The sequence below is a fragment of the Elephantulus edwardii genome, unplaced genomic scaffold, assembly GCF_000299155.1.
Source record: "Elephantulus edwardii isolate Elephantulus edwardi_28Jun2011 unplaced genomic scaffold, EleEdw1.0 scaffold00101, whole genome shotgun sequence".
In the NCBI taxonomy this organism is placed as follows: Eukaryota; Metazoa; Chordata; class Mammalia; order Macroscelidea; family Macroscelididae; genus Elephantulus; species Elephantulus edwardii.
In genome coordinates this window covers 11,879,983-11,893,189 of record NW_006399851.1, presented here as the reverse complement: position 1 = coordinate 11,893,189, position 13,207 = coordinate 11,879,983, and the positions used below count along the sequence as shown (strand labels likewise).

The window sequence follows — 13,207 nt, the reverse complement described above, 5'->3', positions numbered from 1 at the left end:
TGAATCAGCCACACCCTCACATTAAACTGACATCATTGCTCCTTAATGTTTTAGAGCAGTACTTGGTACCTTGGTAACAAACTCAGTATTAACTTGCCTTTTCATTTCTTGCCTGTGATGCCTTGGGTGTTGATTTAGACTCCAAGTAAGATGAAATAGCTACCATAATATTGCCTGTTAACCCAGTGTTGAGAATTCAGTGCCTAAACTACTCATTTAGGATGTGTTGTTGGGTCTTGTGATTCCTGATCACCTAAAGAAAATAATTCAGCACATCATGTATAAAGAGGGAAAGGAAATGGGAAAACCAGAAACTCTGTGATTCAGAGCAAACCTAGTAATTCCCCTTCTTATTCATTCAAAAGGTCATATTTGATATAAGGTTAGAGTCCTATTATTATTTTACTAGAAGAGAGTGACTCTCAACCATAGATTGCAGGGTGGACAGGCACATTTGCAATAGTAGGAACTTGATACGAAGTTTTCTTCAAAGTTGCCTTTCTAACTAAACTGACACATTAAAAGTATTTAGAAAATGTTAGCTTTTTGTTAGTTTCTTGTCTGTTGCAGTGCTGCTAACTGAAAGGCCAGGCTTCTCTGGCATTTTGAATCTACCAGCTGCTCTGAGGAAAAAAGAAGGGAAATCTACTCCCAGTAAGATCGTTGTTGTTGTTATGTGCCGTCGAGTTGCTTGCAACTCATAGCGACCCTATGTACAACAGCCCTAAACCCTGCCCTGTCCTGTGCCAATCACACTGTCTCCAACACACCCATCCCGATTACCCCAGTCATTGAATCTATCCACCTCATAGACAGCCTTCCCCTCCTATGATGTCCCTCCACCCTACCAAGCATGATGTCCCTCTCCAAGGACTGGGCCATCTTAGAACATGTCCAAAGTATGTTAGATGAAGCCTCAGAATCTTTGCCTCCAAGGAGTCGCCCAGTTTAACCCTTTCCAGGATGTTTGTTTTCCTAGCAGTCCCTGGTACCCTCAATACTCTTCTCCAGCACCACAGCTCAAAGGCATCAATTCTCTTTCTATCCTCCTTAGTCATTGTCCAACTCTGATGCATAACAAGTGATTGCAAAGACCATTGCCTGTATCAGACATACCTTAGTCTACAGAGAGACACCATTGTTCTTAAGTACTTTGGAGAGATCCCTAACAGCAGACTTCCCCATGGCAGTACGTCTTTTAGTTCCTGGCTACTGGTGCCAAGAGTGTTGACCATGGAGCCAAGCAGACTAAAGCTGTGAACAATCTCAATCTCTTCACCATCCATCCTGATGCTGCCAATTGGTCCAGTGGTGAGAATCTTTGTCTTCTTGACATTGAGCCTCAATCCATATTGGAGGCTGCAGCAGGCACTTCAGGTCCTCAGTTTCAGCAAGCAGGGTTGTGTCATCTGCCTAATGCAAAGTGTTGCTAGATCTTCCACCAGTCTTGACCCCACATTTCTCCTCATAGAGCCCAGCCTTCTGGATAATCTGTTCTGCATACAGGTAACTATGAAAATCCTTGGAGGGTAGCTGCAAATGAGATGCTTCTCAACTCCATGACAATGAATTGAGTTGTTGGGAGCCCTAGAGCAAATTCTACTTTGTACTACAGGATCACTTTGAGGTCGATAAGCTTAATGATTGACAGCATTAGGCGGTGAATTACAAAAGAGCCATAGTGACTGAGAGGTGAAGCACTCAGCTGTAGGCAAAAGACTAGTAATTTGATCCCACCAGCTGCTTTGTAGGGCAAAACTGTAGCAGTGTGCGGTTGACTCAGTTTTTGCAACAGTGAAGTCTTCTTTTTTGTAAAAGTTGTTTAAGTTACCTAAGCCAGCACTCCCTTTTGTAAGGATTGAGACAGAATTGGATTGCATCCCAGTACGGACATCCTAAGATTTTTAAAAATGGAGCTCAGGTGGTGTAGTCTTTAGGAAGTTGTGCTCCTAAACTGAAGGTCACCAGTCTATGGTGGTTCAAATCTACCAGTTACTCCAAGAGAGATTTATACATTATGAAAACCCACTGGAGGGTCAGGTATGAATTGGTTCTGACTCAATGGCAATGATTGGTTTGTGGGTTTTGGGGGGAGTTTTAAAGATAAAAACACTACAGAACAATAATTTCTAAACATGAGAGAATTTAAATCTTAAGAAAAACAAATTGTTTTCAAATGTTATATCTATTTATATATACCGACTCTATCTCTTCCCTGAGTCCCAAAAACGATTTCTCTGGGAATGGCGGCCTGTAAAAGATCAGATTCAATGTGGGAGTGACTGAGTCTAACTTCCACCTGCTTCATAAAGGAAAACTATCCCCATAGTACCGTACAAATAGCTACATAGTCAGACATGCCAGCCTACATACTCCTGCACCTGTTTCTACCAGTCAGGTCTAATGTTTGTTGCAGCTTGACTCACAGACTTTACTCACAGTTGTGGGGTTTATTAAGGAAGTAGGTTGAGGAGTAGGGGAGGCAAAGAATATCACAGAATACAATCCAGGTTTAGTCCAGCAGTCCCAAACCAGATTAAGAGCAAGACACAGTTTCTCAATTAGTGTTCAGACAGATTTTTAGTCAACAAATGAAAGTCTGAGTTCAGTTCTGTAGCACACATGCACGTATGGTTTCCTCATCCAGCAAAGTTTATCTCAGAGCAGTTACAAGTCAGCTTTTCATTCAGTCATTCACCAATCAAAATTTTTGGCTTTTATCTTCAGAGTTCCATTGGTTACACCTTACCACAGTCTCTTCACTGCATCTCCACGACAGTCTCTCGTAGTGTCTTCAGAGTCACTCCACCACTATCTCTCACAGTGTAGAAAACATTTGCTTATATGTGTCCCACAACTCTTGATGATTTGCAAGACCATTTAAGGTATCTAGAGACCCTGTTTGTCCTCAACAGGGGCTAACACAATGGCTAGAAAAGCTAATTTTCAAGGGTTCTGACACCCACAACCTATAGAAAAATTTCAGTTCCGTTAAAACAAGATCATTAATCAAATACAAATCTTCCTCACTGGACCAAGAGAAAATTATGATTGATGGAGAAAAGATTGAAGTTGCCAATTATTTCATTTTGCTTGAATCCACAGTCAACACGTATGTAACAGCAGTTAAAAAAAGAAACGATGTTTTGCGTAGGAAAATTCTGCCATTGAGGACCTTGCCAAAATGCTAAAGAGGAAAGATGTTAGTTTTAAAAGTAAGATATGCCTGATCCAAACTATGGCATTTTCAGTTGCTTTCTATGCATCTGTAAGTTGGACAATGACTAAGACTGAAGATTGAAGAATCATAGATGGATTTGAATTGTGGTGTTGGAGAAGAATATTGAATACCTCATAGACTACCAAAAGAACAGACAAATTCATCGTGGAGGAAGTGCAACCAGGGTGCTCCTTAAAAGCAAAGATGCAGAAACTTCATCTCACGTACCTGAAACATATTATCAGGAGTGGCTAGTCCTCAGAGAGAAACATCATGCTGGGAAAGGAAGAGAGGGTCAGTGAAAGAGAGGAAGACCCTTCATGAGTTGGATGGTTACATTGACTGTAACAATGAACTTGAGCATGGTGCAGGATAGGGAAAGCTTCAGATTGGTTGTTCATAGGCTCACTATGAGTTATAGTCAGTTTGATAGCACAGGCTTCCTGGCCAGCTGGCTGGAAAAGATCTATATTTATCCCTGTTCCAAAAAAAAAGGTGATCTGAAAGAGCATGAAAATTATCAAACAATATCATTAATATCACAATCTTGCTTAAGATTATCCAAAACAGAGTGTAACAGTACATCAATAGAGAACTACCAGAAGTACAGGCTGGGTTTAGAAGAGGCCATGGCACTACGAACATCATTGCCAATGTCAGATGGATCTTGGCTGAAAGCAGAGTGTACCAGAGGAGTGTCTGTCTATGTTTCATTGACTACACAAAGGCATTTGACTGTGTGGATCTCAACAAATTGTGGCTAATCTTGAGGAGAATGGGAATCCCCAGAACAGCTTATTGTGCTCATATGAAACCCATACTTGGACCAGGAGGTGATTGTCAGAACAGGGCAAGGCAACACTGCATGGTTCAAAATCTGGAAAGGAGCACATCAGGGATGCGTCCTTGTCTCCATACCTTTTCAGTTTGTATGCAGAACATTCAGGAGGCTAGTCTTTATGAGGATGAATGTGGCATCAGAATTGGAGGAAAACTCATCAACAACCTGAGCTATGCAGACGATACAACCTTACTTGCTGAAACTGAGGAGGACCTGAAGTATCTGCTGAAGAAAGTCAAGGACTTTAGTCTTCAATATGGATTGAAGCTCAACATCAAGAAACAAAGATTCTCACCACTGAGCACCATGGTAGCACCATGACGGATGAAGAAGAGATTGAAATTGTTAAACGCTCTTGGAACCAGCAGCCAGAAAATCAAAAGACAAATTGTATAGGATTAGGAAAATTTGCTGTTCGAGACCTCTCCAGAATGCTAAAGTCCAAAGATTTCCATATAGAGACTAAGATGTGCCTGACCCAGGCCATGGTCTTCACAATTGCTCACTATGCATTAGAGAGCTGGACAATGAATAAGGATAATAGAAGAAGAATTGATGCCTTTAAGTTGTGGTGCTGGAAAAGAGTATTGAACATATTATGGACCACCAAGAAGACAAACAGATCTGTCCTCAAGAATGAAATCAAATTGATTTCTGAAGGCAAGGATTTTTGAAAGTCCATCTTACATACTTTGGGCATGTTGACAGGAGGAATAAGTCTCCTTGGAGCAGGACATCATGTTTGGAAGGGTGGAGGGATAATGCAGGAGAGGAAGACCCCAGATGAGATGGATTAACAGTAACTGTGGTAATGCGGGCAGGTCAGAGACAGTGAGATTGGCTCAGGACAGGACAGGGTTCAGAGGTGTTGTATATAGCGTGGCGATGAGTGGCAGGTGATACGACAGTGCATAACAACTATTAAAACATCCCTTTCATCATCTTCTTTTCTGAGCTGCTCATTATTCCAGAACAATTTTAAAAGAAAGATTAAGCAAACTTCTTTGATATATCTAAAGCATATTTTTTACTTTTTCATATAGTTTATGGTTGACTTATTTTAATGTACTTTCAGGCATGATAATACATTTGAGTAAATGAATTTTTTTCTTTTAAATTTCATATATCTTGTATAACTTTGTGCTCCATTAAAACATATAATTGAGAATTGATTATACCTTTTTCACTGGTAATGGGATTTTGTGTTGTTTTGAGTAATTATCCATTTGAAATTGGTCCTGGTAGCAGGAGTGGAAAAAATATGAAGAGACTTCCTGGAAGAAAGTCTTTCTTTTCTTTTTTTCTTCTTATAAGTACACTCTAAATTCTTTGAAGATTTAGAAGGGCAATAAGTAGCAATTACTTCTCTTAAGTTGATTTCCAGAGCCACATCGTAGTTCCTGGTAAATCCTCATATCACTCCCTTTTCAAGAGTCTGTTGTTCTTAATAATGCCATTATTAATGTTACATGTCAGCTGTTGGCCAGTTGTGGTGTACCTGATGATTTCCATATGTTACCTCATGTGATCCTGCCAACAACCTTATCTAATAGGTGTTTCTGTTGACACAGTGCCTGTAACAATGGGCTTGAGCATATGGTGCAGGATGTGGCAAGGTTCAGACCTGTAGGTGATTGGATGACACCTGACAAAGCACAGCAGCCTATTTTTTTTTTTCAGGGAGAAGGAAGTTAGTCTTACTAGTAGATATCCTGCCTTGGCTGGAAAGCAGAACCTAAGCCAAGGAGTTGACTGCAGGTAGTTTCCTTGGAAAAGTGGTTCCTAGAAGCAGGATTAAAGGAGTGAGGACAGTGCGGCAGCAGAGGGAAAACCCATAAAAGACCCGGGTGCTGTTGTAGCAAGGACCTCCAAGCAGCTTTCGGCTAGCTGCCTAGAACTGTGCATCCACAGGAAGGAAGACCAGGACTGAGCAGAGAAATGCAGATTTTGACCCCAACTCCTTGGGAGCAGCCTCAACTTCTCAGAACCCCAACTCCCTGGGAGCAGCCTCAGCTTCTCAGAACTTCCTTGCTCAGCTTGCTCTGGGTCCTGGGTATTTGCAGAATGCCCTGAGCAGAAAGCAGGGGCAGCACAGCTGGCTGTGGGCTGGGGCCATTGTTGCAGTTGAAATCCAAGGACACATGTCTGCGCTGACTCCAGGGCGCACCACACTCACCACTGTGTTGAATCATCTCCGTGTGTGAACAGACATGGAGTGTGCTTCGATCTATACGTAATTTAGGACGGCCCCTGAATGGGGGCATGCACACAGTGATGACAGACATGATAGCCCCTGTTATTAGGAACACTCACTCCTGCTTGTGTGGCTTTGGACAGTACTCGTTTGTATCCCTTGCATTTATGTATATTAGAGTTCAGAACATTTTAAGTATTTTAAGTAACAGACTATAACTGGTTTGGGATTTACAATTTACTCCTCTGTGAAACCTAAAAGATCTATCATGCATAACAGTATTTTGTGGTAAATATGGAGATCTTGGGGAAGGGCCTTGGTGTTTATTATTAGTCCTGCTGTGGTTCGTTTGGTTTATAAATAAATCGCTGGAGTAACACCCACCCATCCACAATCCCCAGAGAGGAGCCAGAGGGAGCACTACCCCGGTAAAACTCCTCCTTCACATGTTGGGTCCTCAGTTTTTCTCAGGTGCACAAGGTGACTGGGCCTTTCTGCTAACTAGCAGATTTTTTGAAATCGCAGTACCCTGCTGTCCAGTGACACATCACCCACATCATGCCCACCCCTGGGGGGGGGAGGTCTAGAATACATGCTGGTGGTTGTCCTCCTTGCACTCGGTGAGGTCCCATTCCTGCCCACAGTTGACAGTGGATGTTGCAGTCATCCCACACTGTTGCATGATGGGTCATCACAGATCCTGCATCTTCAAACCTCACAGATAAGTCAGGTTCAGCAGGTCAGAAGTCAGTGTATCTGCCTGGCTACTCAGGGTCTTAAAAAGCTGAAATGAAGGCGTCAGCCAGCCGTGCCCCTTCCTGGAGGCTGTGGAGAATGATCTGCTTCCAGCTCATTCAGATGTTGGCAGAGAACTGTTTCCTGGTAGTTGGGAGACTGATCTCCCTGTTTTTCTTGCTGGCTTTTACCCGAGGATAGCTTTCATGTCCCAGATACCTCGCCCATTCCTTGCCCCATGGGCTCCCCCATCTTCAGAACCAGCAATGGAGACTGTTCCTCACGGCAGACTCCTCTCACACTGTGAGTCTTTTTCTCCAGGAAAATCTCAGTCCTGTTACAGGATCTGATGAGATCAGGTGCACCCAGATAAGCTCTTTTTGTTAAAGTGAGCAGTGCTGTCTAACGCCATCTCATCATGATCGTGAAGTCTGTCACAGTAACATTCCTGGGACCACATAAAACGAATCCACCAGGGAGACGTGTGGAAAAGGCCTCCAGGCTCCTTAGTTAAGGATAAAGAAAGAACTTAATACTTAAAGGCAAATGTAGAAATCACCCCTGACTCCTTGCCCAAGTCCAAGGGTGAATAATAACCTGTACATCACTTTTTAAAATTTTCTCTGCATCCCATGAAGGAAGGTTATTCCACTAGAAAGTGTTGACCATCTAGCAAATTTAGGGTTTTGTTAAATGGCACGGCTCAAGTTGATTATATTACCATCAAGTTAAGGGGCCACTATTCACTGTCATTCTAAATTCCTTTCGCATTATTTCATTTATGTTCATATCAGTAGTGAACTAACATTTCCTTCCAGTTTCCAGTGAGGAATGTGAGGTTCCAAAAGGTGAAATGATTGCCTGGGTCACATAGCTCATGCACAGAGAAAAAAAAAACCAAATAGCATCCCTAGAGAAACTACAAAATCCTTTGAAACTCAAACTCAATGCTGTCTAGTCAGGACTGACCCTTAGCTTACCCTCCATGCTGATTTTCCAAGGCTATAAACGTCAAGAGAGGAGATTGTCCACCTTTTATCTGGAGTCCTGGTGGATTCAAGCCACTCAGGTATGGCCACTGAGTTAACAGCACATCCCTACAAACTACGCCACCATACATACTACGCCACCAAGGCCATTAACGGGAAACTAAGAAAAAGAACCACTCCCTGGTGCTCCCTTGTGCCTCCGGCCTATGAGAGCAAGTATTGGTTTGGCTTATTGAGGTGTTCTTATGTGCTAGGCTCTCAACTGAGTGATCAGATAGCAAAGTTAGTACCACATAGCCACAGACCCCCAGGAGCTCCAGATCTCTGCCTCTCACAGTTTTGAAGTGGAAACATCAGGATAGAGTAACAGATTCTACTTGAATTAGCTGAAGGAAGGCCTGTGAAGTTGGCCTCAGAAGCTTATCATGTTTCCCTGGGAGATGCGGGTAGGACAGCCAGAGGGACTGGCACGTGCATGGTGTGAAGGTGAGCAGGGCCTGGCGTGCCCAGGGAAGGGAAGAAGCTCAGCAGGAGGGGAGGTGGTTACAGAGCAGTGGGCACACTGGCCCGGGTTTGAGAGGGAAGCACCACTAACAGTTGGGAGAGTGGGTATTTCTATCCACTCCTGAAACCCCAGCCCTTTAGAAGCTCTAACCTGGCACTGTTTCCTTAGCTGAACTAGATGCTGAGCACGCCCAGAAGGTCCTGGAAATGGAGCACACTCAGCAGCTGAAACTGAAGGAGCGGCAGAAGTTCTTTGAGGAGGCGTTCCAGCAGGACATGGAGCAGTACCTTTCCACAGGCTACCTGCAGATCTCCGAGAGGAGAGGCAAGTGCGGCTGCAGCCAGGTGGCGCACTCCCAGAGCGGGGAGAGGACCATAGGGGCTGAGGGCAAGGGAGGGTTACCCTCCTTAGGAACCACTTCCTGCTTTGTTGGTGTTCAAGTTGGAATCAACACATGGCTGACCGTCCAGTGGGTTTTCAGAGGTTGTCAATTGCCTGTCTTTCTCCCAAGGAGCAGCCGTGGATTAAGAACCCCATGCCTTTGGGTTGGCAGTGCAACTCCTTCACACTACTTGAATAGAGCTCCCTCTTCCTATTATTAGACAGACATCAAAGCAGGCATTACCCCATACTTCTCTTACTCTGGTTTTGCTGCTTACCACACCTCTACATATAGTTGAACATAGTTTTAAAAATATATTTTAGAATTATAACATAAATTATATTATGCTGTGGAAGGCGTGAGACTTTTAAAGACAAAAGAACCTATAATTCCATAACCAAGAAGTAATTACGACACTATTTTAGTATGTTTCTTTGGCATTTTCATGGGGATGTGAGATTGTCTTTGTGTAATCTCTATGTATATCTTTGTATCCAACCTTTCTTAATATTGTTTGAGAAGCTCTCCCACTCTTGTTAAAAATCTTTGGAAAGGGCAGACTGAAGGCTATACATCCTGTCAGGATGCTTCTGAGTGATGCAGCTCATCCTCTGGGTAGATGCTTTACCCGACGCTGGTTTAGATGCTTTACCTCTTGTCCTGAGCGTTTGAGGGCACTGATGTCTGTGTCTCCGACATTCTCCAGAATGACCCTAATAGACACAAATCGGGTCCTGGACTTATTCAAAGACCTGCCCAAGGCCATGGTGGCTGAATGGGCAGCATGCGTGTTCTTGAGGCAAGTGGAGGCGGTGGGCCCCTCCCAGCCACGGTGCCCAGAGTTGCCCCGTTGATTTGTGGCACTGCCACTCGGGAGTGCCCTGGCCTCTCCTGCCTCTGTCTTTTCCTGGGCTTCTCATACGCTCTACCAAGCCACAGCGAAAAGCATGAGCTCACTGTTGTCTAGTTGATTCTGACTCCTAGAGACCCCACTGGACAGGGTGGAGGCGCCCATGTTTTTCCAGGTCGTCATCTTCACAGAGCACACTGCCCCATCTTTCTCCTGTGGAGTGGCCGAGGGGTTTGAACTGCCAGCCTTTTAGTTTGCAGCTGAGTGCTTCACCACTGCACCAGGAGGGTTCTGCACATCACCTGGGACCGCACCTGCCTGGGCCTGGCCTTGGCTGTCTCTACCCTGCCACTCCCCACCCAAAACAGGCCCATTCTCCATTCTACCTGTCACCCTTTCTGCTCCCTTTATGGTCATTCAATTCTCTGCCCCTCCCAGGAGAACTTACAGAGACCATAGATTGAATGCAGAAGGGAAATGATGTGGAAAAGCAGATGGACAGTCCTATCCCTATGCCTTCACTGTAGGATGCATGTGGCCAGCTGTGGCCATGGCATCCTGGTCCTCCAATGGACCATCTGCTCACTCCCCCTTTGTGTCCCACTGATACAGAGCCTGTTATCCAGAAAGGCCCAGGGTCATCTTTGCTGTGTTTGGAGTGGGTCCTAGGGAAGTGGCTTTCTATGACCGCAGCTGCTCTGGGAACAGTGTCCTGTCCCTTGCTGGACAAGTCACCTTGGCCAGCCAGAAAATGTGTGATGAGGGACTGCAGGGGGATGGGGAGAAGGTGGACAGGGAAAGCTGTGGGAACTCTGCTAGACGCTGACCTCAGTCCTTGTTCCTTCAGTTCAGTGATATTACTGAGCCGCTGGGTCAAGTTTCAATACTTTCCCGTCTAGAGGAGGCAGAGACAGAAAGAGCGCTTATGAGGCTCCTGCTATGTGTAATCACATGGTGTCATGGCCGAGCAGGATGAGGAGCACCCCAAGAGGCAGGAATACCTCTCTGTGCAAGGCAGGGCCCACAGGTGGGGCCAGGAGTGTGGTGCAGTATCCTTGGGGGACTGGAAAGCCAAAGTCTAAGCAAACAGTGGAACAGGATCAGTGCATACCAGGTGAGCGAACTGTGGCTTCGAAGGGAGTTTCAAGCTTCCGAAGTGTTGGGCTTTTTTTTTTAAAAAAAAGTGATTTGAGTAAAATTTACAGAGCAAATTGACTTTGCATTCAACACTCATGCACATTTTGGTTTTACCACCTTAATGACAATCCCCACATTTTAACTGTCCTTCCCACTTCCTCCCTATGGTGCTCATTTCCATTAATCCTTTCATCCTCTTCCCTAGGGAAAATGCTGACTTTGGTCTTTATGAATGGTTGTTGTTAGGAGTGAGTACCTCCCCAGTGTTACTAGAAAACCTGTCTGCTATAGGGCTGACTGTTGACACAAGACTAATGAGGTTTGTTCCAGGATTGAAGGGTGACAAAGGGTCATAGTCTTGGCATCCCGCCACTTTCCATCAGACCAGTAAGCATGCCCATTTTTATGTTCTTGAAGGTTTATGTAGTTTTTTGTTTGTTTTTAATGTTTGAAGGAGTAAATGGCATCAGGCACATTTTGCCAATACATATGGTTTTGAAAATATTGAAGATGGAAATTGGAGGTTACAGGCATTTTGCCTTTGTTCGTAGGTGGACAATCCACGCAGAGTGATGAACCCTGCTCTGTGGAGGGCCTCTCAAGACTGGATTTGCCCCCCCACTACCTGTCACTTTCCTAAGGAGGATGCTTCTTTGCCACAGTTTAATTTAGGAGAATTCGTCAGAAAACACCACACTGAACATGATGCTGTGGACTCATTTCACTAAATCATAAATAGCAGATGACATTTTTTGTCTCACTTTCCAAAAAGTATCATTTGGGGGGGTGAGGGGCTGGGGCAGATAGAATTCAGACAAGCATATGAAAGTTCTAGTTAGAAATCATCAGAGTGGACTAGGGCTCCTGGGTCTCAAGCTTGGAGGGACCAAGCTGGACCAGATTTCTGGAAGCAGAGAGGACCACTGCAGGCCACTCCCAGATGCCCACGCAGCACTGGGCACTTAGGATGTGACTGAGGACTTTGTGCTGGCCAGGCCTGGCCTTCCCCGTTTTCTCAGGAGGCACTGTTGGTGTCCTGCATGGTATCTAGTTATCCGGACAAGGTGGTTAGTTATTCCGGGATGACCTCAGAGGTGCCCTTCTGTGCCTGTGTATTCCTGTGCTCTGGACAGCAGTTTTGCTTCCTGAGTCCACTGGAGCCAGGGTGCCCTGTGGTCCCCAGTCTCCTGTCTGATGCCCTGGGAAAGGAGGTGGCAGCTGCTGTTGAAACTATCCGACTAGAGCAGCCAGCTGTCCACAGCCCGACTGCCGACCTTGTTCCTGAATAGAGCTGTGGGCGTGGGGTTTCAGAGCTGATTTCTGGACCTAAGATTGCCAGGATTTCCTTTGAAGTGCCTCTGATCTTTCACTTAGCACACACTCATTAACCTTTGTGCCACCCAGAGACTCCAGGATGCAGTATGTTGCTGTGTGCCTTTCGTTGGAACCGACCCACAGCTGACCCTCCAGCAGGTTTTCCACAGGAGAAAATTACTGTTTTCTCACGGAGCAACTGATGGATTTGACCACCAGTTTACACTAAGGATGCAGTTTAAAATTGAACAATATTTCCAAGTACAACTGCAGACTTAGAATCTTAAATTTTTATGTTTATCTTCCCATGAGGTTTTAGTTAAAACTTTGATTTACTGTGACCGATGACTGGTTTTTGTCTTAATTGGGAAGTATTTTAAATAGCCAGACAACTAGAAATAATGTAACATACCATGTTTCCAGATTTGACATATAATGGTTCATCATATTTGCATCAGATCTTTTAAAAATGTTATGAATGATTTCAGACATAGGAGGAGTTGTTACTACAAATTCCAGCATGCCACCGCCCAGCTCAGGAGGCATTAGTATTGGCAGGGCCCCTGTGGGAGCTTTCTGATCATGTCCTCATTGTCTCTTCCTCAGTGATGTGACATACTAAGAACAATGTATGGTATGCATTGGTGTTACTAAAAACACAATGGAAGTACCAATGCACTGTATTTTTATGCCATTAGTTGTTTGACATGTTTTTGTTGTAAGTTCAGAATACATTTGTTCAGTTCCATTCTGCAGGAATAGAACGATATTCTGCATTCTGCAGAGAAGGTGATCCAACAGAATGTATAAATTATCAAACAGTATCACTAACATCACATGCAGCAAAATCTTGCTGAAGATTATAAAAAAATGACTGGAGCAGTACATTGACACAGAAACCAGAAATGCAAGCTGGATTTAGAAGAGGCTGTGGCACCAAGGATTGCAGATGTCAGATGAATCTTAGTTGAAAGCAGAGAGTACCAGAAGGGTGTCTGTTTGTCCATGTTGCTGTGTGCCATCGAGTTGTTTGCGACTCA

The 13,207-nt window shown here is 44.4% G+C and overlaps 1 protein-coding gene across 2 annotated transcripts in view; it reads left to right on the top strand.

Moving 5' to 3' along the window:
• The window catches only part of DTNBP1 (dystrobrevin binding protein 1), a 194,800-nt gene that overhangs the window by 175,954 nt on the left and 5,639 nt on the right, over window positions 1-13,207 (top strand). For both annotated transcript variants that reach the window (XM_006891620.1, XM_006891619.1), the window contains one exon: window positions 8,653-8,808. In XM_006891620.1, the coding sequence (XP_006891682.1) occupies window positions 8,653-8,808 (156 nt within the window). The remainder of the gene's footprint in view (window positions 1-8,652; window positions 8,809-13,207) is intronic.